The 19,891-nt window shown below is 43.2% G+C and overlaps 1 protein-coding gene across 1 annotated transcript; it reads right to left on the bottom strand.

Moving 5' to 3' along the window:
- Positions 1–12,769: 12,769 nt before the first annotated feature.
- Positions 12,770–14,199, bottom strand: LOC145805812 (uncharacterized). The gene is made up of 2 exons (XM_082901025.1): positions 13,624–14,199; positions 12,770–13,536 (listed from the first exon to the last, which is right to left on the bottom strand). The coding sequence occupies exons 1-2, from the start codon at positions 14,053–14,055 to the stop codon at positions 12,811–12,813; spliced, it is 1,158 nt and encodes a 385-aa protein (XP_082757151.1). The 5' UTR covers positions 14,056–14,199; the 3' UTR covers positions 12,770–12,810.
- Between the last annotated feature and the right edge of the window lie 5,692 nt (positions 14,200–19,891).

The following is a 19,891-nucleotide window of genomic DNA, read 5'->3' as shown; positions in this document are numbered from 1 at the left end:
GAAAATGAAAAGAAAGCGAGGGGATTAAGTCGGCTGTAGAAATTTGGAAAGAAATAGCCAACGTTGGTGGACGAGTCCATACTCCACTAAATCATGTTAATATATAGATTTTAGGTCTTTGTATATTAATTCTCTTATTATTATTATTATTATTATTATTATTATTATAACTTAATTTTTTTTATTTAGATTTTGTTTTTCTCAAGTTGTCATTTTAATTTGAGAAAGTGTTTTGATTTGGTAGACTTATTTTGAGTGCAACAAAGGCTGGTTCTAACCAAACGGATCATTTTGAACGCAACCGCGAGTTCATGATGGTGAAATTCTGAACGGTTTTTGAAGATAGCCAAAACATGAGGGTTGTCATCTTCAATAATTGGTGGAAGGTTGCCGGATGTTGTAAAACATTGCGAACTCACTGAGGAGATCAGAATGGGGAGATTCTAATCAGATTGAATAGATGCAGATCGAGGGATAAATTATTAGAGGTTAGAGGAGATCAGGCTTGATCAAGTGACGGATCAAAGGAGATCATGATTGGTCATAGGTGATTCAAGGATTGCATATGATTATCTCGGGATTAACAATGGCAAAGAAAGTTCTATAAAAAGGCAGCTATGCTGTCTAAGGAGACTGGTTTTTAAGTGGGATCAAGGATGACCCCACCAACGTGTCTTGGGAACTTTCCTGGTTGTTGATTAGAGTCAATTAGTAGATTTGGTTCAATCGGTGAAAAAGTCCATTCATCGACGTGACAGATGATTGGCAACCAAAATAGGCTCAGGGGAATGTTGTGGTAGTTTGAGCTACTATCAAACACAATGCTAGTATTATTGGTGCTATGTGAACGTATAGAACAATAGTTATAAAGGAGCATGCTAGACGTAGGCATAAGGGTACAAGAGCATAGATGGGTACGTATAAGTGACGTACAAGGTGCAAATATGCAGTGCAAAAGTACGCTAGAGTGTCATACAAAGGCATGGGTAGAGTGTGCAGCAACGGGTTGTGGAAAGTTCAATGGTGAAACCTCCAAGCAGGGAAATTGAGATGAATAAGACGCAAGGGTGCGCACCAAATAGTGGCAAATCTCTTTCTTTATGTGTTTTGATTCCGTGGTAGTAGAGGCACCTCTCAATGAGACAGAGTTGGTGCAGATCTCCCTGCTGGAAAATTTGGTTTTATAGGCTTATTTTGGGCCAACTTTGAGCCCAAAATTGAGTGAGTCCCAAACGTTTTTTGGAGTAAGTCCAAAGAGGTGACATGTTCCTTGCTGTCTGATAAGTCACACGGTAAAGACGGTTCATCAAAACCATTTATGAGTGAATGAGAACTTGACGTCAATTTCGAGTTCGTGGAATGGACAATTAAAGAATTAAATGTGGGTTTCCTTGAAATGGGTTGTCCCACATTGAAACTTTAAGAGAACTTGTGCATGTATATAAGCTCTAGATTGTAACACTTGGGTTGGGCCCTAAGGGGCACCCCAAGTTTGTAGAAGAGCGGAGTTATGGACATTATGACCACCACATACGCGCTGCCACTGCCCGTCCGATCGAGCCGAGTCGGGCACGGGTGTGGGTCGGGTCGGTTCTAATATTAATTTTTTGGAGAAAATTTATTTAAATTTTTTTCCAAAATTCTTAACAAAATTAATTCAAAATTCGCACCAAATTTGAATTTAAAATTTCAGTCCCATATTACCTTCTCTAGTCCAATTTTTCCAAACAGATTAAACTGTCCAAAATAGTTTTTCAGATCTGTTGGAACCCAGATAGATTCAAAACTACCAAACAGGTTTTTAATCAAACAGATAAAAACTGCCCAGTAGTTATCTGTTTGAAACAGTGCTATATCTGTTCAGTTTGATTTTGCATCTGTTCATTCAAAAACAACACATGTTCGGCAGATCGGTTTGCCTATAAATACCAGCCATTTCAACAATCTTTGGTATCCTAAAAACATCTAGAAAATTATCTTTTTTTACTTTTCTTTTCTTGCTCTGTTTGCATTATTCTTCATACTAGTTATTTAGAGAAAATTTAGAGAGTAAAGAACATAGGTTTTGTTCACCGTACAAATTGTTTAGAGTGCTACTACAATTTGTGAAGATCGTTGTATCCTGGAAGATAGACTCCTTTTATCCGTAAGCACCGTAACGGGACGAATCTGTTTTAAGGACAGAGTGTCACACACTCAACTTGATCTTTTAAATATTTATTTAGTTCGATAAAATAAATTCTATACGTAATTTATTTTATTTGTTTGATTTGTTTCAATATATTTATTTTACATAGAAGATTGTTCCAACACTCTCCAGCAAGTTCGAGTGCAAGAAAAATGATGTGGAGCCATGATGATCACTCAGAGAGTATGAGTGTGAGCACTATGAAAAGTGTTACATAGGTGAAGATGCTTTGACAAGTAGAGGTATTGTCAACCATCAATCTAGAAGTACAAGTGGGAGACATACGCAAGTGGTGTGTATTACTGAACAGAAGATCAATGATTGCAAAAGCACAAGCAACGAGCATATGAGAACGTTAGGAGGCTGTTTAGAAGTGCAAAGGGCAAAGGCTGATAGTTCAGAAAAAAGCTTTGAGCACAGAAAATCTAGGAAGTTGATGAGACAAACAAAGAGTTTTCTGTTGCTCCAGTGTTGACTGTGTAAGGAGTTACATGGCAAAGTGAAAACACCTGTGACAATAAAGCGTAAAAAAAATTGTGTGGGAGATTGAGCAGAGGCTCTCTTCATGAGAAAATTAGAGTATGGTATGAGATAGGTGATCTTCTTTTGTATCTTTGTATTTTCTCCGTGCTACCTCTAGATTCTACTATGGACACTCAGAGAAAGGATGCTAGGTATTTTTGTCAAAGGTTGCAGGTGTCTCAGTAAGAAAGGAGATGTGGTCTTATTGTGGTCTTTTTAACAAAATTCAAAAATAGAGATGTCACGCAACAATACAGGTGCAAAGGGAGCTTTGCAGAGCATTCCAAGCAAAGGGTGCAGTGTGTCTGATCAGGGGTGCAAGTATGGATCACCTCACATAGGTTAATAGGGTGATTTGTTGGATATCACCCCATGAATGTGAAGGCAATGTGGAGGTGTCAAGGAAGACGGCTGCCATCTGACAAGGCAATGAGATAAACGACGCTGAAATGAGGCGAATAAGCTGGCCATGGGCAAAGGCTAGCTCTTTTATGTGCTGTCAAGGTCCTTCTTCTTCCATATGTGTACAAATAAGGAGATATGTGAGTAAGAGAAGTGTGAGCAACTGAAAGAGAGTGAGAGATGTAAGGTAGAGAGATCGTATCTCTCGGTGTAAGAGTAGGAGATGGATGAGTGTGCGAAGAGGATGGTATGAGCTTCTCCTCCATTGTATTCTCTTTGTAATCTCTCCATTGTTATAGTGATAACTGATTTCTCCCCCGTGGACGTAGGCGCTGGATCAAACCACGCTAAATATTGTGTTTTCTTTGGGTATGTGTGTGTTGGTTTTCTATTTGATATGATCACCCTCTCACACATTGCTTTGCAGATATGGCTCTCGAGCGGTCTTGGGCTCTAACAATGGGGCACCTGGGCATCACCCTTGGGCTTTGATACAACTATTGGAGTATCCCACATTGCTTAAGCATGGGATTGGTGGTCAATTTATAAGTGTGACGAAAAGCCTCATCCCTTGAGAGCTCTTTTGGCATATTGAGAGGCCCAAGACAACCCAACAATATGATCCAGGAAAAATCTCTGATTTTTTCATAGATGTGGTTTGGAAAGTTAGATCTATATCAAACCAAACAAGATCTGCATCAATCAACATCTTCTTGTACTTTCAATTAACTGGCATCAAATGTTAGGAAATTGACTTATTTTAATTTTATGATCTCTTAAAAAAAGGGCCAATATTCTTTAGGGTTTGTGATTGACTTTTTTAGCAGTTTTTTGTTGATTTTTTTTTCATTTTTAGTGAATTTAAAAAGAATTAAAAGTTTATATTTTTAGATTCTACTAAATTAAAAGGACTAAAAAAATTAAAAAATTTGACAAAAGTCCCCTAAAGATAAAAACCAAATTGACTTTTGTCCTTTTTTAATTTTTTCAAAATATTTACGTTTTAGATTCTATTACACTAGATAAACAAGAAATGTAAAATTGTTTTACACAAATTGAAAAAAATTGTTAAAACCAAAAATAAAAAAATAATTGTTTTAACTGTATGCTTAAAAGTTCAATAGATAATTCATGAGTAGAGTCAAAAAAACATGAACTGTACAAGTGACCAATGCAGTTGATTAAATGAAGTAAGAGATTTTGTTGTATAGAGAAAATCTCACCGTTTAAGAACTAAAGAAACAATGGAACCCATTATTTTTTTAACCGCATCGCATCCTAGATTTGATGAAATAAAATGAATTGAGATGGTATTTTGTAAATATCTAATTATCTTCAACATATTATTAATAATTTTTTATTTTGCGGTTACCTAGAAGGGACAAAAAAAAAAAATCTGTTGTTTTTTCAACAATTTCTGAGAATGACTTTTGATTCCACAACCCTTCAGATCAAACAAATTCACTTTCTTATTTAAAAATTACATCATATAAATAAACTGTAAAATACATGATGTTGGAGAATAATGCCAATGGCAAGAAGAACATAATAAATTGAGTTGTTTAATCTGCTATTTGTTTTGAATCTAATCCTTATAAAACTAAAAAAGGAAAATATAATGTGACATTTTTGTGGGATCTAGCACACGACATGGCTTCTTTTTTTTTAAGTTGCAGCTAATTGTTGAAGCTTTTTTCCAGAATATTGCAAGTAATGTTGACCAATTTGCTTATTACAAATTCATGGTTGTTGGTACATAATTTGCATCCCCATTTATCTTTTTCACACATCATTTTAAATATTAAGATTAACATCAAAAAATAAACAAAACATTTTCCCACTTGCAGTTAATGATTAACTATGTTCAATTCTCTTATTATAAATTTGAGAGGGTAATTTTTGGAAAAATTGGGCCGAGCTTCGAGTTGGGTTTTGAGGCCCAAAGCGCAGAGGACTAGGTAAAAAGGCCGTACTGAATACTCCGGCCTAGAGGGCAAGGTTACTCCGGCCTTGGGGAGACAAAGTTACTTCGGCCCACGGAGGTGAGTTTATTCCGGCTCAAGAAGAGATAGTTGCTTCGGCCCAAGGAAGAGTAATTCTACTCCGGTCCAGAGACAACTCGGAGTAGGGTCTTGGAGTTAGTCCGGTCGCAGTATGCTCTGGGAAGACCGGCTTCGGAGTTAGTCCGGTCATGACATACTCTGGCTAGGTCAGTCAGAACTTGCTACTTGGAAGTTTGATCTAAACGCACCAAGGTTGAACAAGGGCAGCCGAAGTAATGAGTTAGAGGAGAAGACCGAGCTAAGTATAGTTCGGCCTTCTATGTGGCTCAGCATAGCCAGTGTTATTTCGGTCATGTTGTAGTTCGGCCATGAAGAAAACCATCCCACTTGGTTTAAGCAGTGGGGAGGGTGTAAAAGGATAAGCATTATCCTTAGGAGAATGAATCCTAGGAGGACTCTGCATGTAGAAGTACAAGTCCTATTAGGATTGTGCCATATGAAACTTATAAAAGCTCACAAGCATCACCTTGGAGGAGGTAATTGAACACAATCTTTCTGAGAACTTAGAGCTTTGTCTATTTGTCAAGTTTTCTGACTTAGGCATCGGAGAGGTTTCCGGCACACACCCGCCGGCTAGCTCACGTTTGTGTTTTCAGGTGACAAAGCGACGTCGTACGGAGGAGCGTGGACTTGGTCAACAGGATTATACGAGGAGAATTATTTCCTCCCCGTACAATTGGCGCCGTCTGTGGGAAGAACAGACAAGAACAAAAACCTCTTGACTAAGCTTCTCCTTTTCTCATTCAATGGCACACATTGAAGACTTGCCGCAGTCCGCCGTCGACGGACTAACTCCAGAAGGGGGCGCAAGGCGTGAAGGATTACCTGCCGTCCCTCCCATGGCGGACTTGGAGCCCCAACAACATAATTCCAGGAGGAGTGGCAGGGGAAGGCGGAATGGCAGCCCTCGTCACTCTCGAAGTCCCGACAGGCAAAGGAGGAGGATTGATCCTCAAGCCCTGGAAGATCGCGTAAAGGAACAAGATGAACTAATTCGAAGGATGGCGGCGGACATGGAGACTTTAAAACGCCAGATGAAGACTAAAGATGTGGCGACAGGAGAGGGGCGCAAGCACAAGACGCCCCCTCGCCACTCAGAAAGTCGTAGTAGGAATACTACACCCTCCCAAGGAGAGAGCAGAAGCCTCAGGACAGGCGACACTCACTCCTTATATTCAAGAACTCGTCACTCCAGGTCTGAGAGGACGAGATCCGAAAGATCATACACTGAAGGAAGCACGTATTGGCCTTCACATTCACACCAAACCAGATCCAGACAAACCGAGCTACCCAGGTCATCCGACTTACGAACCGTGCTAGAAGAAAAAGCACGATGCAAGGAGGATGCCAGGGCAAGGGATCCACACCGAGTTTCGGCCTTACAACGGTTGGCTCCTCGGACGCACGGAAGCGTCGAGGTTGGAATGCCAATACCGCGACCGGCCTACGAACCAACGGACAAGGCATTGGCAAGACTACAGACTTCGCCGTTTGTCCCAGCAATCGAAAACGCTCCCCTACCATCAGGCTTCCTTCAGCCGAAGTTCAATACATATGAAGGGAAGACGGATCCGTATTCTCACCTGAGCCACTTTCGCCAAGTCATGGCTGTGTACAGGCGAAACGAGGCCCTAATGTGCATACTCTTCCCATCAAGTCTGGGCGACTTAGGCTTGACTTGGTTCGAAAAGCTCCCAGAGGGCAGCATAGCCTCCTGGGCCCAATTGGCAGAAGCGTTCGTAACAAGGTTTCGGACAAATACTAAAACACCGGTGGAGATAGACCAGTTACTCTCCATCGACATGGGTGAGAAAGAAACCCTCAGATCTTACAACAGTCGCTACTGGGAGACATTCAACCAGATTGGAGACTGCCCCACCAATCTGGCCATTGCGCAATATAAAAGAGGCCTACCAATAGGAAATCGACTAAGAGATTCGATCACCATGACACCACCCCTCACCATGGAGGCCCTGATGGAAAGAGTGCATCAGCACATCAGGGTAGAAGAGGATGGCGCGCGTGCTAAAACAAGATCAAGCACGACCGCAGCACCAGAAAAGAAAACCCCTGCCAAGGTCAACACGGTTGACCGAAGTAACAAAAATGGGCGTGGCAGACGAGATAACGGAGAAGACCCAGACAAAAGATGGTTGAGAATCCGCACTGCCATAACAACGGTGTTCAAAAAACCAATATATCGGATCCTGAGCGAAATCAAAGACAAGCCTTTTGTCAAGTGGCCAGCCAAGCTAGGGGAAGGTCAGAAGAATTACGACGACAGATCACGGTGCACCTTCCACAAAGAAAAGGGGCACCGAACTGAGAATTGCACGCCACTAAGACAGCACTTGGAAGAATTGGTGGCAGCAGGCCACTTGGATGAATACATTGAAGGAGGAGTACAGCCGGCCCCCCAAGATCATAATGACCATCCCAATGGAATGCCAAACGATGCACCACCTCAAGGCGTTATCAATGTAATTCATGGAGTTTTTGAACCTGAGCGCGTATGCGAGCTTAGAGGTTCGATCAAGAAGGCTGAGCACTTTAGGGAAATATTGAGTGCCCAACCTGCCATCAAGAAGGGGAGGACAGAGGCAACAAACGTCATGACCTTTTCAGATAAGGACTTAGAACGAATTTACTGCCCCCATAATGATGCCCTGGTTGTCACTCTCCGAGTCAAGGATTTTGACGTCAAGCGGATTCTGATTGACCAGGGTAGTTCATGTGAGATCATGTATTACGACACATTCAAACAACTAAAGCTGCAAGACAAAGACTTGGCACCTGCAGTTTCTCCCCTGATTGGATTCAACTCCATGCCTGAGTGGCCTGTCGGCAAAATAATCCTTCCAGTCAGAGCAGGAAGTGTATCAAAACAGGTGGAGTTCTGGGTATTGAAGGTCCCCTCCACCTACAACATCATCCTGGGCAGAACATGGCTGCATGCCATGCGTTCAGTAGCGTCATCATACCATCAGGTAATGCGGTTCCCCAATGACGCCGGTATAATTGAAGAAGTCTATGGCGATCAGATCATGTCAAAACAGTGCTTCGCCACAGCAAATGGAAGCCGAGCTGCCAAAGGATACGTTCATTCGGTGGAAGAACCAGAGAGTAATGAACTATTCGCGGACGTCGGCAAAGAGGCTGATCAGAAAGCGGTGGAAGACTTGGTGGAGGTAAAAATAGATGAGAAGAACCCGGATAAGTTCTTCTTGCTTGGCTCATCATTGTCCAGCGCTGAGAGATTAGAGGTCATGGAATTCTTGACCTCTAATATCGAAGTGTTTGCCTGGACACCGTACGACATGCCAGGCATTGATCCAAACTTCATCAGTCACCAACTCAATGTCCACCCATCCGCCAGACCAGTCATTCAACGCACACGCAGATCGGCGCTCCACCACGCCGAAATAGTGGCAGAAGAGGTAGGCAACCTGTTGGAGGCAGGAGCGATAAGGGAAGTGCACTACCCAAAATGGATCTCCAACACCGTCGTAGTGCCAAAAAAGAATGGTAAATGGCGTGTCTGCGTCGACTACAAAACAGTCAACAAAGCGTGCCCAAAAGATAGCTTCCCTCTACCAAGGATAGATCAACTGGTGGACTTAACAGCAGGACATAACCGACTTAGCTTTTTGGATGCATACAGAGGCTACCACCAGATCGCCATGCACGAACCAGACCAAGAGGTCACTTCCTTCACAACACCAAGGGGGTTATATTGCTACAAGGTCATGCCCTTTGGCCTAAAGAACGCAGGAGCGACATTCCAAAGGATGGTCACCAAGATGTTTGAACCATTGTTAGGCAGAACAATGGAGGCGTACATCGACGACATGGTGGTCAAAAGCAAGGATGAGAATGACCATCTGAAAGACTTAGGCGAGATGTTCCAGATCCTGAAGAAACACAAGCTACGCCTCAATGCGTCCAAATGCGCATTCGGAGTTGGATCTGGCAAATTCTTGGGCTTCCTGGTGACCAACCGAGGTATAGAAGCCGACCCCTCTCAGATCAAAGCGATCCAGGAGTTGGAGAGACCAAACTCAGTCAAAGAAGTGCAGCATCTTACTGGTATGGCGGCTGCACTCAACCGGTTCATAAGCAGATCGTCGGACAGACTACGACCGTTCTTCCAAGCATTAAAGGCCAAGTTTGAGTGGGATGAAGAATGCGACCGAGCTCTGGAAAGCTTGAAGGAATACATGTCTTCCCCACCACTACTTGTTACTCCAGTACCTGGTGAAGAACTCTTTTTGTACCTAGCAGTCTCTCAACACGCAGTCAGCGCAGTGTTGGTTCGTGCAGAAGGAATACAACACTTGCCCATCTTTTATGTCAGCAAGACATTGTTGGGAGCCGAAACAAGGTACTTACCATTGGAGAAACTAGCATTAGCATTAATGATGGCATCCAGAAAATTGGCGCACTACTTTCATGCCCACACCATAGTCGTCCTCACGGCCTTTCCACTAAAAGCTCTGTTTGAAAGGGCGAATTTTAGTGGGCGAATTTTGAAGTGGGCGGTGGAGTTGGGACAATTCGACATCAAATTCCAACCCAAGACAGCAATAAAAGCCCAATCTTTGGCGGACTTCGTCGCGGAATTTACTCCTGGAAGTCATCATATCTGCCCAGTCGACCTAACTGACACAACCGAACTAGGGATGGAAGTTGACGCCGGAGTAGCGCAACCCCTAGTGGAAGGTAGTCCAACCGAACTAGGGACCGAAGTTGACGCCGGAATAACGCAACCCCTAGTGAAAGGTAGTCCATCAAGCACAAAGGCAGACTACATTAAGGACGACAAGGAGGAGCCAAACAAAGGCTCACCAGCAGTTCAAACCGAGGACGAAGGGCAGACAGCCAATATGGACTTTGAAGAAATCACCATCCTTGACCCCACGGCATCGTCTGACCCTTCCACCTGCTGGAAACTATTCGTTGGAGAGATGTGGAAGCTCTTTGTGGATGGAGCATCCAACCGACATGGTGCAGGGCTTGGCATAGTCCTCATCTCTCCAGACGGCCTGGTTATAGAGCAAGCAATCAACCTTGGCTTCCCAGCATCCAACAACGAAGCAGAGTATGAGGCGCTTCTCGCAGGACTCAAGTCGGCACACTTCATGAAAGCAACCGAACTAATGGTATACAGTGACTCACTGCTAGTGGTAAACCAAATTTCTGGCGAATACGAAGCAAAGGATGACAGAATGGCCAAGTACCAAGAGCTAGTCAGAACGGAGATCAAGAAGTTTGATGTGGTAAGGATAGAACAAATTGGCAGGGAGGAAAACAGCCGAGCGGACGAGCTAGCAGGCCTTGCCTCAATGGCAGATACATCAATCCCTCATCCATTACTCATCGACTTCTTACCAAGACCAAGCATAGAAGACCCCGAAGCAGAAGAAGTATGTTGCGCAGAATTAGGCCCTTCTTGGATGGATCCCATCATCCTGTTCTTGAAAGACGGCATCCTACCTGAAGAGAAAAAAGAAGCCAACAGAATAAGGGCGAAGTCACAACGATTTTGGCTATCTCCATCTTTGGCATTATATAAGAAGTCGTTCTCTGGGCCTTACCTCAAGTGCGTTCATCCCAGCAAAGTAGAAGCATTCCTGTTCGAAATACATGAAGGGGTATGTGGAAGTCATCAAGGGGGAAGGTCGCTCGCCTACAGGGCTATTTCACAAGGATATTGGTGGCCATATATGCAAGCAGACTCAGAGAAATACGTGAAGAAGTGTGAAAAATGCCAGAAATTCGCACACCAAATACATCAACCAGCAAGAGAACTCCTACCTTTAACTAGCCCATGGCCTTTCGCAATGTGGGGCTTAGACATAGTAGGACCACTTCCAACAGCACCCGGAGGCAGAAAATTCTTCCTCGCAGCAACAGACTACTTCACAAAGTGGGTAGAAGCAGAAGCATTGGCGTCAATCAAAGAAAAAGATGTGAAGAAGTTCGTTTGGCAAAATATTATCACTCGGTTTGGCATACCAAAAGCACTGATCTCAGACAATGGAACTCAGTTCGACGGCAGAATCTTCAGAAGCTTCTGTGAAGAATACAAGATAGAGTTCTACAATTCCACACCGGCGTATCCTCAAGCAAATGGGCAGGCTGAAGCATCAAATAAAGTCGTCTTGGATGGACTAAAGAAAAGGCTAGAGAAAGCGAAAGGCAAGTGGGCGGATGAACTTCCTCATGTTTTATGGGCCTACCGCACCACACCTCGGCGATCAACAGGAGAAACACCATTCTCCTTAGCATATGGAATGGAAGCAGTGATCCCACTAGAAGTTGGCCTTCCCACAATTCGAAGCGAAAATTTTGATCCAGACTTAAATGGAGAAGCCATAGCCTTAGAACTCAACCTTGCAGAAGAAAGAAGAGAAAGAGCATTGGTCCACATCGCCGCGTACCAACGAGAGTTAATCAAAAAATACAGCAAAAAGGTTCATCCAAGACAATTCAAAATTGGCGATTGGGTATTGCGCAAAGTAATGGGAAACACCTTGGTCCCAGGAGACGGCAAGTTAGGCCCAAATTGGGAAGGTCCTTATAAAGTGGTTGGGTTAGTCGGCAAAGGGGCATACCACCTAGAAGACAAGAATGGCAAGGCAATCCCTAGGCCATGGAATACGGCCAATCTCAAGATATTTTACTTTTAGCTTTTCTCTTTCGAACATTATGTAATTTTCTCTTCCTTCAATAAAATGAGATTCTTTTTGGCACAAATTACTCTTTGTAAAAATTAGCATTCAAGACTTAAGTATATTGCAAACATGTTATTCTAAGTTAGCTGGAAAAACTAACTTAGAGGTTGGCTGGATTAAACCAACACCCTTCCTAAGCCCAGGATAAGGATCTAGGCTGCAGGACATTTGGTCGGAATAACCAAATACTAGAAGTTAGCTGGAAAAACTAACTTCAATAGTTGGCTGGAATAAACCAACACTTGTTACTCTTCAGCCAAAGTAAGTGTAAGGCTGAAGAGTGGTTGGCTGGAATAAAACCAACTCTTGTTACTCTTCAGCTGAAGTAAGTGTAAAGCTGAAGAGTGGTTGGCTGGAATAAACCAACACTTTGTACTCTTCAGCCGAAGTAAGTGTGAGGCTGAAGAGTGGTTGGCTGGAATAAACCAACTCTTGTTACTCTTCAGCCGAAGTAAGTGTGAGGCTGAAGAGTGGTTGGCTGGAATAAACCAACTCTTGTTACTCTTCAGCCGAAGTAAGTGTGAGGCTGAAGAGTGGTTGGCTGGAATAAACCAACTCTTGTTACTCTTCAGCCGAAGTAAGTGTGAGGCTGAAGAGTGGTTGGCTGGAATAAACCAACTCTTGTTACTCTTCAGCCGAAGTAAGTGTGAGGCTGAAGAGTGGTTGGCTGGATTAAACCAACACTTAGTACTCCTCAGCCGAAGTAATTATATCGGCTAAAGAGTGGTTGGCTGGTAAGTATGGTTTAACCAACCAAAAACCGAAATAACACTTGGAGTAATAGAAGACATTACAAATGCAAGCACACACACAATAACCGGAATAAGAGAAGTAAAATTTTCATTCAAAGAGAAGTCATTACAAGGGGGCTTAGTTCGGTTACAAAGAAAAGAGTACAAATTTAAGAGAAAAGTTCATCTATCTCGGCATCAAAGGCAGCATCAGTGTCAGCTGGAAGACCGGTTTCTGGCGGCAGGACTCCTTCAGTCACAACAGTGGTATCGACCGGAGCCACAGTTTCATTTGGCTGTTCAATAGTCAGATCTTCCACTCTGGACTCAGGCCGATCTATCTGATCCACATTCACAACCGAAGTATCCCCAGGGGCAGAGTCTTCATCAGAATCTTCATCATCTGAGCCCTCAAGGAACTGCTGTTGCATGGCCGTGGCATATTCCATCAAGGAGTTAGGTATGAAATAGGCTGGAGGGTTGAAAACCTCGGTCTGAGGATCATGACCGAGCTTCTCAACGGCTCCCCTCCAGCCGCACTTAAAGAAAAGATCCTTGGCAGCATTACATTGTTGGGCGTAAGCGTCCTCTGCTCTCTTGAAGCCCTGCTGGTCAGCCTGTTTTACCTTCTCTTTTATTTCGGCATCCTTCTTTCTTTCAAGTTTCAGCAACTCGCGCAAGTACTTGTCCTTCAGCACAATGGCAGTCTTTTGCTTTTCGGCCTCGGCCGAACTAACCATTCCGGTCAAACGACCGACCTCACCTCGGAGTTCGGCCATTTCCTTTCTGGCCGACTCTAGTTCGGCCGATTTCGCCTCTGCCTCGGCCGCCGCTTGCCTTGTCACTTTCCTCAGCTCCAGTACTCTCCTGTGGGTGATTTGGTTCTTTTGAATGGCCTAACAAAGCAAACAACTTCCCTTTAACCGAAGAAAGAGTTAAAAAGAAAAAGAAACATAAACAGAAAAGCAACCGAAGTCACTAACCAGAATCATGGATTTAGTAGCAGACCGGATGGACTTTAGCTCGGTGGTTAACTGTTTTTGGTGATGTTCCATGTCTTTGGGCAGACACACGCTCTTGGCCAGGTTGATGGCCAACAGGTGGTCTTTCTCAGCAACGACCGAGTCTGTGTCTAGAATGACTCGGTCGTTGAAGGTTAGTTTCGGTGCCCAGCAGCCGATAGTTCGGTCGGAAGACTCCGGTTGGGGGCTCGGTGGTAAGCTCGGCTGAATAGGAGTTTCTTCATCAATCAAAACCCGTTCGGGTTCGGAAGTTCGGGCACGTTTGGTTCGGCGGGAAGAGGATGGCTGTTGGGAAGGAAGGGCGACAACAGCAGGCTGCGGTTGGCTGGAAGGCGCCACTTCGGGCCTAGCTGTTTCGGTGAGAAGGGCCCTGACTCTACTCCTTTTCGCCATCTCTTCTTCTGCGGATAAAGGGACAAGTCTTATCTCGGGCAGAGTTGGGTCCGGTTCCGGTGCCTCTTCAAGAAGGAAGTCAGTCACCTTTGCTTTTCGTCGACCGCTGTAACGGTAGGTCGGTTCGAAATTTAGAAGCTTGGCCCAATCCCTCTCTTTAACCCGAAAAGCGGCTCGCAAGACTCCGAGGTTAGGATAGCTATACAGGGAATGGAGATGGGCAAAATCTGCAAAAAAGAGAGAAGTATTAGTTCGGCTAACAGACTAAACAACTGAGATAACTTACAAAGCAGAAGACCGAAGTAGAATTACCAGGCTCTCCCATTTTCCAATTTATAGGTCGGCCAGGAATTTGAGCTTGAAAATCCTCAAAGTTCCCAGAGACCCAAAAGAAATCGTCATCGTTAAGATCTTTGTCCGGAGTGTGCTTGATTATCTTCTCTCGGCGGCGGCGAATTCTAAGGTAGTAGACCCACCCAGCATTCTTTGAGCCGATAGAGTATTGGTGAAAGATCTCGGCTAGACCAAGATTCAGTCCGGTTTGGTGGTTTAATGCGGCTATCCCCATGATAATACGGTACGTATTGGTGGATAGTTGGGTGGGACATAACCTAGTCTGTCTAAGAAATTCGCAGATTAGCGGTTGGACAGGAAACCGTAGTCCGGTCTCTATTATGGATTGAAGGGTAAAAGGCACAAAGCCTTCATTGTTCCAGGGGGTAGCATCTTTTTTGGCCAGCGCCAGATGGACATCATCAGGAATCTGGTAATCTTGCCTAAATTCGGCCAGGCCACCAGGGGTTTCGACTAAATATCTATACTTACCCATTTATTGTATAATTTATGAATAAATTATTTCGGTACCAAAACTAGGCTCAGTAGCTCGGTTGAGCACACGCGGGAGTGCCTGGGCAACCTAAGTCTGCAAAGTAGAAAACAAAGGGGTTAAGCACAGATCGTTGGACCGCGCTACAAATTATAAGCAAGATATACAAATCCTACTTCGGCTTAGTGGGCTGGTTCTACCTCGGCTCTTCAGAATGTTTGTTAGCTCGGTTTGGAGCAGTTTAGACCGGTTTAACGTCTAGGGGCAGCTTTCTGAGTTCGGTCTAAAAAACTAAGAGAGCTGGTTTAGTCCCAAGGCCTAAATCGGTTGCGATGTGAGGAAAGTTACTCCGGCTGAGCCCCTAGGGGCGGCTTTCTGAGTTCGGTTTCAGAACTAAGAAAGCCGGCTTGGCCCCAAGGTCTTAGCTCGGTTGGAGACCGAAGTACCTAGTTCGGTATATGCAAGCTTGTTCGGTAATCTTATCTTGGCTAGAGTGGTTCAGAGGAAACTACTGACATTCCTAGTTCGGTTATTAACTACAGAAGTCTACGTATTAGGGGCAAACAGAATCCTAGTTCGGTCGCAATGTGATTTTGGATCTGAGGCTTGTTTTTCTACATAACAGTTCATACACATACAAGTTCTATTCATTTTTTCGTGAAAGAACAGAAGCAAAAACAAGGAATACACGAGCATGCTTCACCCAGATAGAAAAAACAGAAAGGAAGAAAGCAAAAAAACAACAACAAGTTTTCTCAGAACTTACCAGTTTGGAGAAGAAGAAGTTGAAGATGAGGCAGTGGCAGCAACGGAAGCACGAACACAGTAAGCTTAAAGCTCAAGAACTCGAGCAGCCAAAAAAAGAAGAGGGAGAGTATGAAGGGTGGTAAAAGTGAAGATACCCTAGCCTTAGGGTTCACTTTTGTTAGAGAGCCCAAAATTTGGGCGGGAACCGTCTCGAAATCTCAAAGCACGAAGACGGCGTGACAGCCGTCCTTAGCGCATCAGAGCCTGCCACGTGTCACTGGAATGGGAAGCGTTACAGACACTATGACTGAAGAGACGTTTTGACCGGACATAGTGATACCCGAGGTAAACTTAGTTCGGCTGGAAAGGCTAAAAGGGTTTTTTAGCTCGGCTGAAAAAGCGTAACAAACTCTAGCTCGGCCAGAAGGCTGGTAATCCCAATCATGTTGCACAGATGGAATTAAGGGGCAATTGAGAGGGTAATTTTTGGAAAAATTGGGCCGAGCTTCGAGTTGGGTTTTGAGGCCCAAAGCGCAGAGGACTAGGTAAAAAGGCCGTACTGAATACTCCGGCCTAGAGGGCAAGGTTACTCCGGCCTTGGGGAGACAAAGTTACTTCGGCCCAAGGAGGTGAGTTTATTCCGGCTCAAGAAGAGATAGTTGCTTCGGCCCAAGGAAGAGTAATTCTACTCCGGTCCAGAGACAACTCGGAGTAGGGTCTTGGAGTTAGTCCGGTCGCAGTATGCTCTGGGAAGACCGGCTTCGGAGTTAGTCCGGTCATGACATACTCTGGCTAGGTCAGTCAGAACTTGCTACTTGGAAGTTTGATCTAAACGCACCAAGGTTGAACAAGGGCAGCCGAAGTAATGAGTTAGAGGAGAAGACCGAGCTAAGTATAGTTCGGCCTTCTATGTGGCTCAGCATAGCCAGTGTTATTTCGGTCATGTTGTAGTTCGGCCATGAAGAAAACCATCCCACTTGGTTTAAGCAGTGGGGAGGGTGTAAAAGGATAAGCATTATCCTTAGGAGAATGAATCCTAGGAGGACTCTGCATGTAGAAGTACAAGTCCTATTAGGATTGTGCCATATGAAACTTATAAAAGCTCACAAGCATCACCTTGGAGGAGGTAATTGAACACAATCTTTCTGAGAACTTAGAGCTTTGTCTATTTGTCAAGTTTTCTGACTTAGGCATCGGAGAGGTTTCCGGCACACACCCGCCGGCTAGCTCACGTTTGTGTTTTCAGGTGACAAAGCGACGTCGTACGGAGGAGCGTGGACTTGGTCAACAGGATTATACGAGGAGAATTATTTCCTCCCCGTACAAAATTGATGGTTAGTTCACATGTGGAGAGAATTTTCAAGGCAACAGTGACCTTTCCTCCTTGAAAATCCTAAATGATTCGTGATTAGGTCAAGATTTAGTTACTCCAATTCCCAATCATTCAAAACACACAATCTAAATCATCAAGCACTTACGAAAGTGATTTAGATTGTTGTTTTTGAAAAACAATGAATCAACACAAACGATTTTTACGTGGAAAAATCACAATTGAAGCGCCTTCAATTGTAATTAAAAAAATCACGGGCAAAATGCCACTAATCAATCCACTACTGAAGAAAGAAAGATTACAAAGATAACAAACAAATTACTCAAACGCTACCAATTTGTCTTCAAATTTTCTGTATATCTTTCACTGTAACCTTCATCTTGGAATTTATTAGATTGAAGTTGAATCCACAACTTCTATTGTCGAATCAACAACTATGCACAGTATCAAACTCCTTTGAAACTCCACGCTTGAATCTCCGGATTCCACCGAAGAAGAACACTCTTGAATATAATCAATCAACCTCCTTGATATGTGCTTATCAATACATGAGTTTAATACTTGCTCAAATCATCAAGGAAAACTCACAAAAAACTCTAAAAGAAAACCTTAGAAAATCTTAAAGTAGATCTCAAAATGTAATCCTAGTTTTGGACAAAAACTAGTACTTATAGAAAACTGGGACAGCGAAGCTCGCTCGAGCGAAGACTCTCTCGCTCGAGCGAGGAACTAATCTCGCGTGTTTTCCTTAAGTAGCTTCACTCGAGCCATGCTTCCTGCGCTCGAGCGTACATTCATCATTCTCAGGTTTTTTACAGACATAGCCTTTGCTCGAGCGAGGACTCCTTTGCTCGAGCGAGCAAGACAAAACAGAAAGGAAAATTACAACTCAATGACTCAAGTTTCTTCGTGGGATTGACAAGACTAAGGAACCTAACAATCTCCCCCTTTGTCAATTCCCGGACAAAACTTTTTAACACAATTTCCTAGAAAACAAATGTACTAACTAAACAAACTAACTCAATGAAAAACAAAACAACTATCAAAACAATTCTTGATGGAAATCTGCAAAACGGAAAATAGAGAGAATTGTAATTCAATATAAGAAACCATCAAGACATAATAAACTAGAAGCCCAAAAGAATTGATATTCAATTAGAATTAAGTCCAATCACCAGTCTGCAAAAAACCACAATTAGTATGAAAAAAACTCAATTATCAACATCTATAGACCCCAATATGTCATATATCCCGTATAAGAACTAGTCCAATACGACCTGTAAAATCCATCATGAGTATGCAAAAAAATCAACATATATCCCATATATACCCCTAAAAAATGACCCGAACCAAATACTCCCCCTTTTTGTCTAGGAGAGACAAAAGAAACAGTTATATACAAACTAGAATAAAAACTGTCCAAGAAAATAACAAGATCTGTCCAAAAACCACAGTCCAAATACTGTCAAAAACTAGGAGTCTGATGGAGGTGGTTGCTGCATCTGGAGCAAGGAAAGAATCTGGGCTAGCATCGTGTTCTGCTCATCAAGTTGACCATCAAGAGTATCCATCCGAGCATCCAACTGATCAAGCCGATGCGTGACTGACTGCTCAAATTGCTGTAGCTGGCCACGAAATGAACGCGGATGCATCTCAAGCATCTCAGGTACATCAGTAGGAGCTTCATCAAACTCTGCCTCCTCAACAAGGCGATCATCACCTGTATCAGACACTCTAGACACCCCAATTCCCGACACACCCCCTCGGACATAAGCTTGACTCTGCGAGACCGTCAACTTGGTAATGGGTTTAATAGGAGAAGCAAACTCATCATCATCATCATAGGTAGGAACTCCAAGAGATGTAAGAAAGCGAGTGAGAAAACACCCATAAGGAAGACCTATGGACTTATGTCCATCAAAAACAGAGATCATTTTGGAGACAATCATCGCGGGTACGTCAATGGGAAGACGATGGTCAATACAATATAACACATACCCCTGATCTTAGGTAATGTGAAAGGAATGAGCGGTCACATGAATATTGGCACAGATAATGATATTAAGAAGTTGAAATCCATAAAGAAGCTCATTTTGTTGAATGAGCGCCCCGGTAATACAAGTCCGATAGGTACCACAAAGTTCAGTGGCAACCTGATCAAAATCAACACCACTGTGAGTAAGTAAAGGAAAATAAAAATTTGGGACTTCCGGAAGACCAAGAAACAACTAAAAAACATTAGCAGTGATGACTAAGGACTTCTTCCTAACCCAGGTGCTAAAGGAGGATGGAATTTCCTTGTGGAGAGAATGCATATTGCAATAAAATTCACAGACTAAACTGAGATTTTGAGGCCCTAAAAAAACCAAAACTTGATCACCCCCTAAAGAATCAAACAACGAACGGATGAGAAGCAATTCAAAGGCACTAGGAAGAACATTCCTTTCGAGGTGGACTTTCCTAGAGGCATAGAACTCTCTAAACAGTTTGGATTTTTCCTTGGATTCAAATTTTTTTGTGTTGAATTTTGGGCGGGACACAGTAGTTTTACGATGTTTTGATGGCTCACCCATGACTAAACAACAAGATGATAGAAAATCCATAAAAACACCAACCAAACCATACCACATTGGACCAAAAAAAAAAACATTAGAACCCCCAAAACCAAACAACAGAGCACAACAAAACATTAGTAATCCAACAATGTTAGAAAAATATCAAAATCACAGAACCATAGCATAATATCAATGACAGGAAGAACAGAGCTAGGTTCAATTCCAACAAATGCAAATGTAGGGCAATCAACATCAGTACATACCACTTTGACCACATGAATTAGCATATGACACACAGGACAGTATAAAGAAAATAAAGCACTAATTTTTACCCTGGCTCTAAAACCTAGCAAAAATGTACCAAACTCACCAAACCAA

The sequence above is a fragment of the Camellia sinensis genome, chromosome 13 (assembly GCF_055761805.1).
Source record: "Camellia sinensis isolate YWXY chromosome 13, ASM5576180v1, whole genome shotgun sequence".
Classification (NCBI taxonomy): Eukaryota; Viridiplantae; Streptophyta; class Magnoliopsida; order Ericales; family Theaceae; genus Camellia; species Camellia sinensis.
The sequence above is the reverse complement of the archived record's forward strand: the minus strand, read 5'-3'. Positions and strand labels throughout refer to the sequence as shown.

Coding starts and splice junctions, on each gene's coding strand:
- LOC145805812 (XM_082901025.1), bottom strand. CDS start 14,055: ATGGCGAAAAGGAGTAGAGTCAGGGCCCTTCTCACCGAAACAGCTAGG. Junction 13,537..13,623: donor CTACTAAATCCATGATTCTG/GTTAGTGACTTC, acceptor TTGCTTTGTTAG/GCCATTCAAAAGAACCAAAT.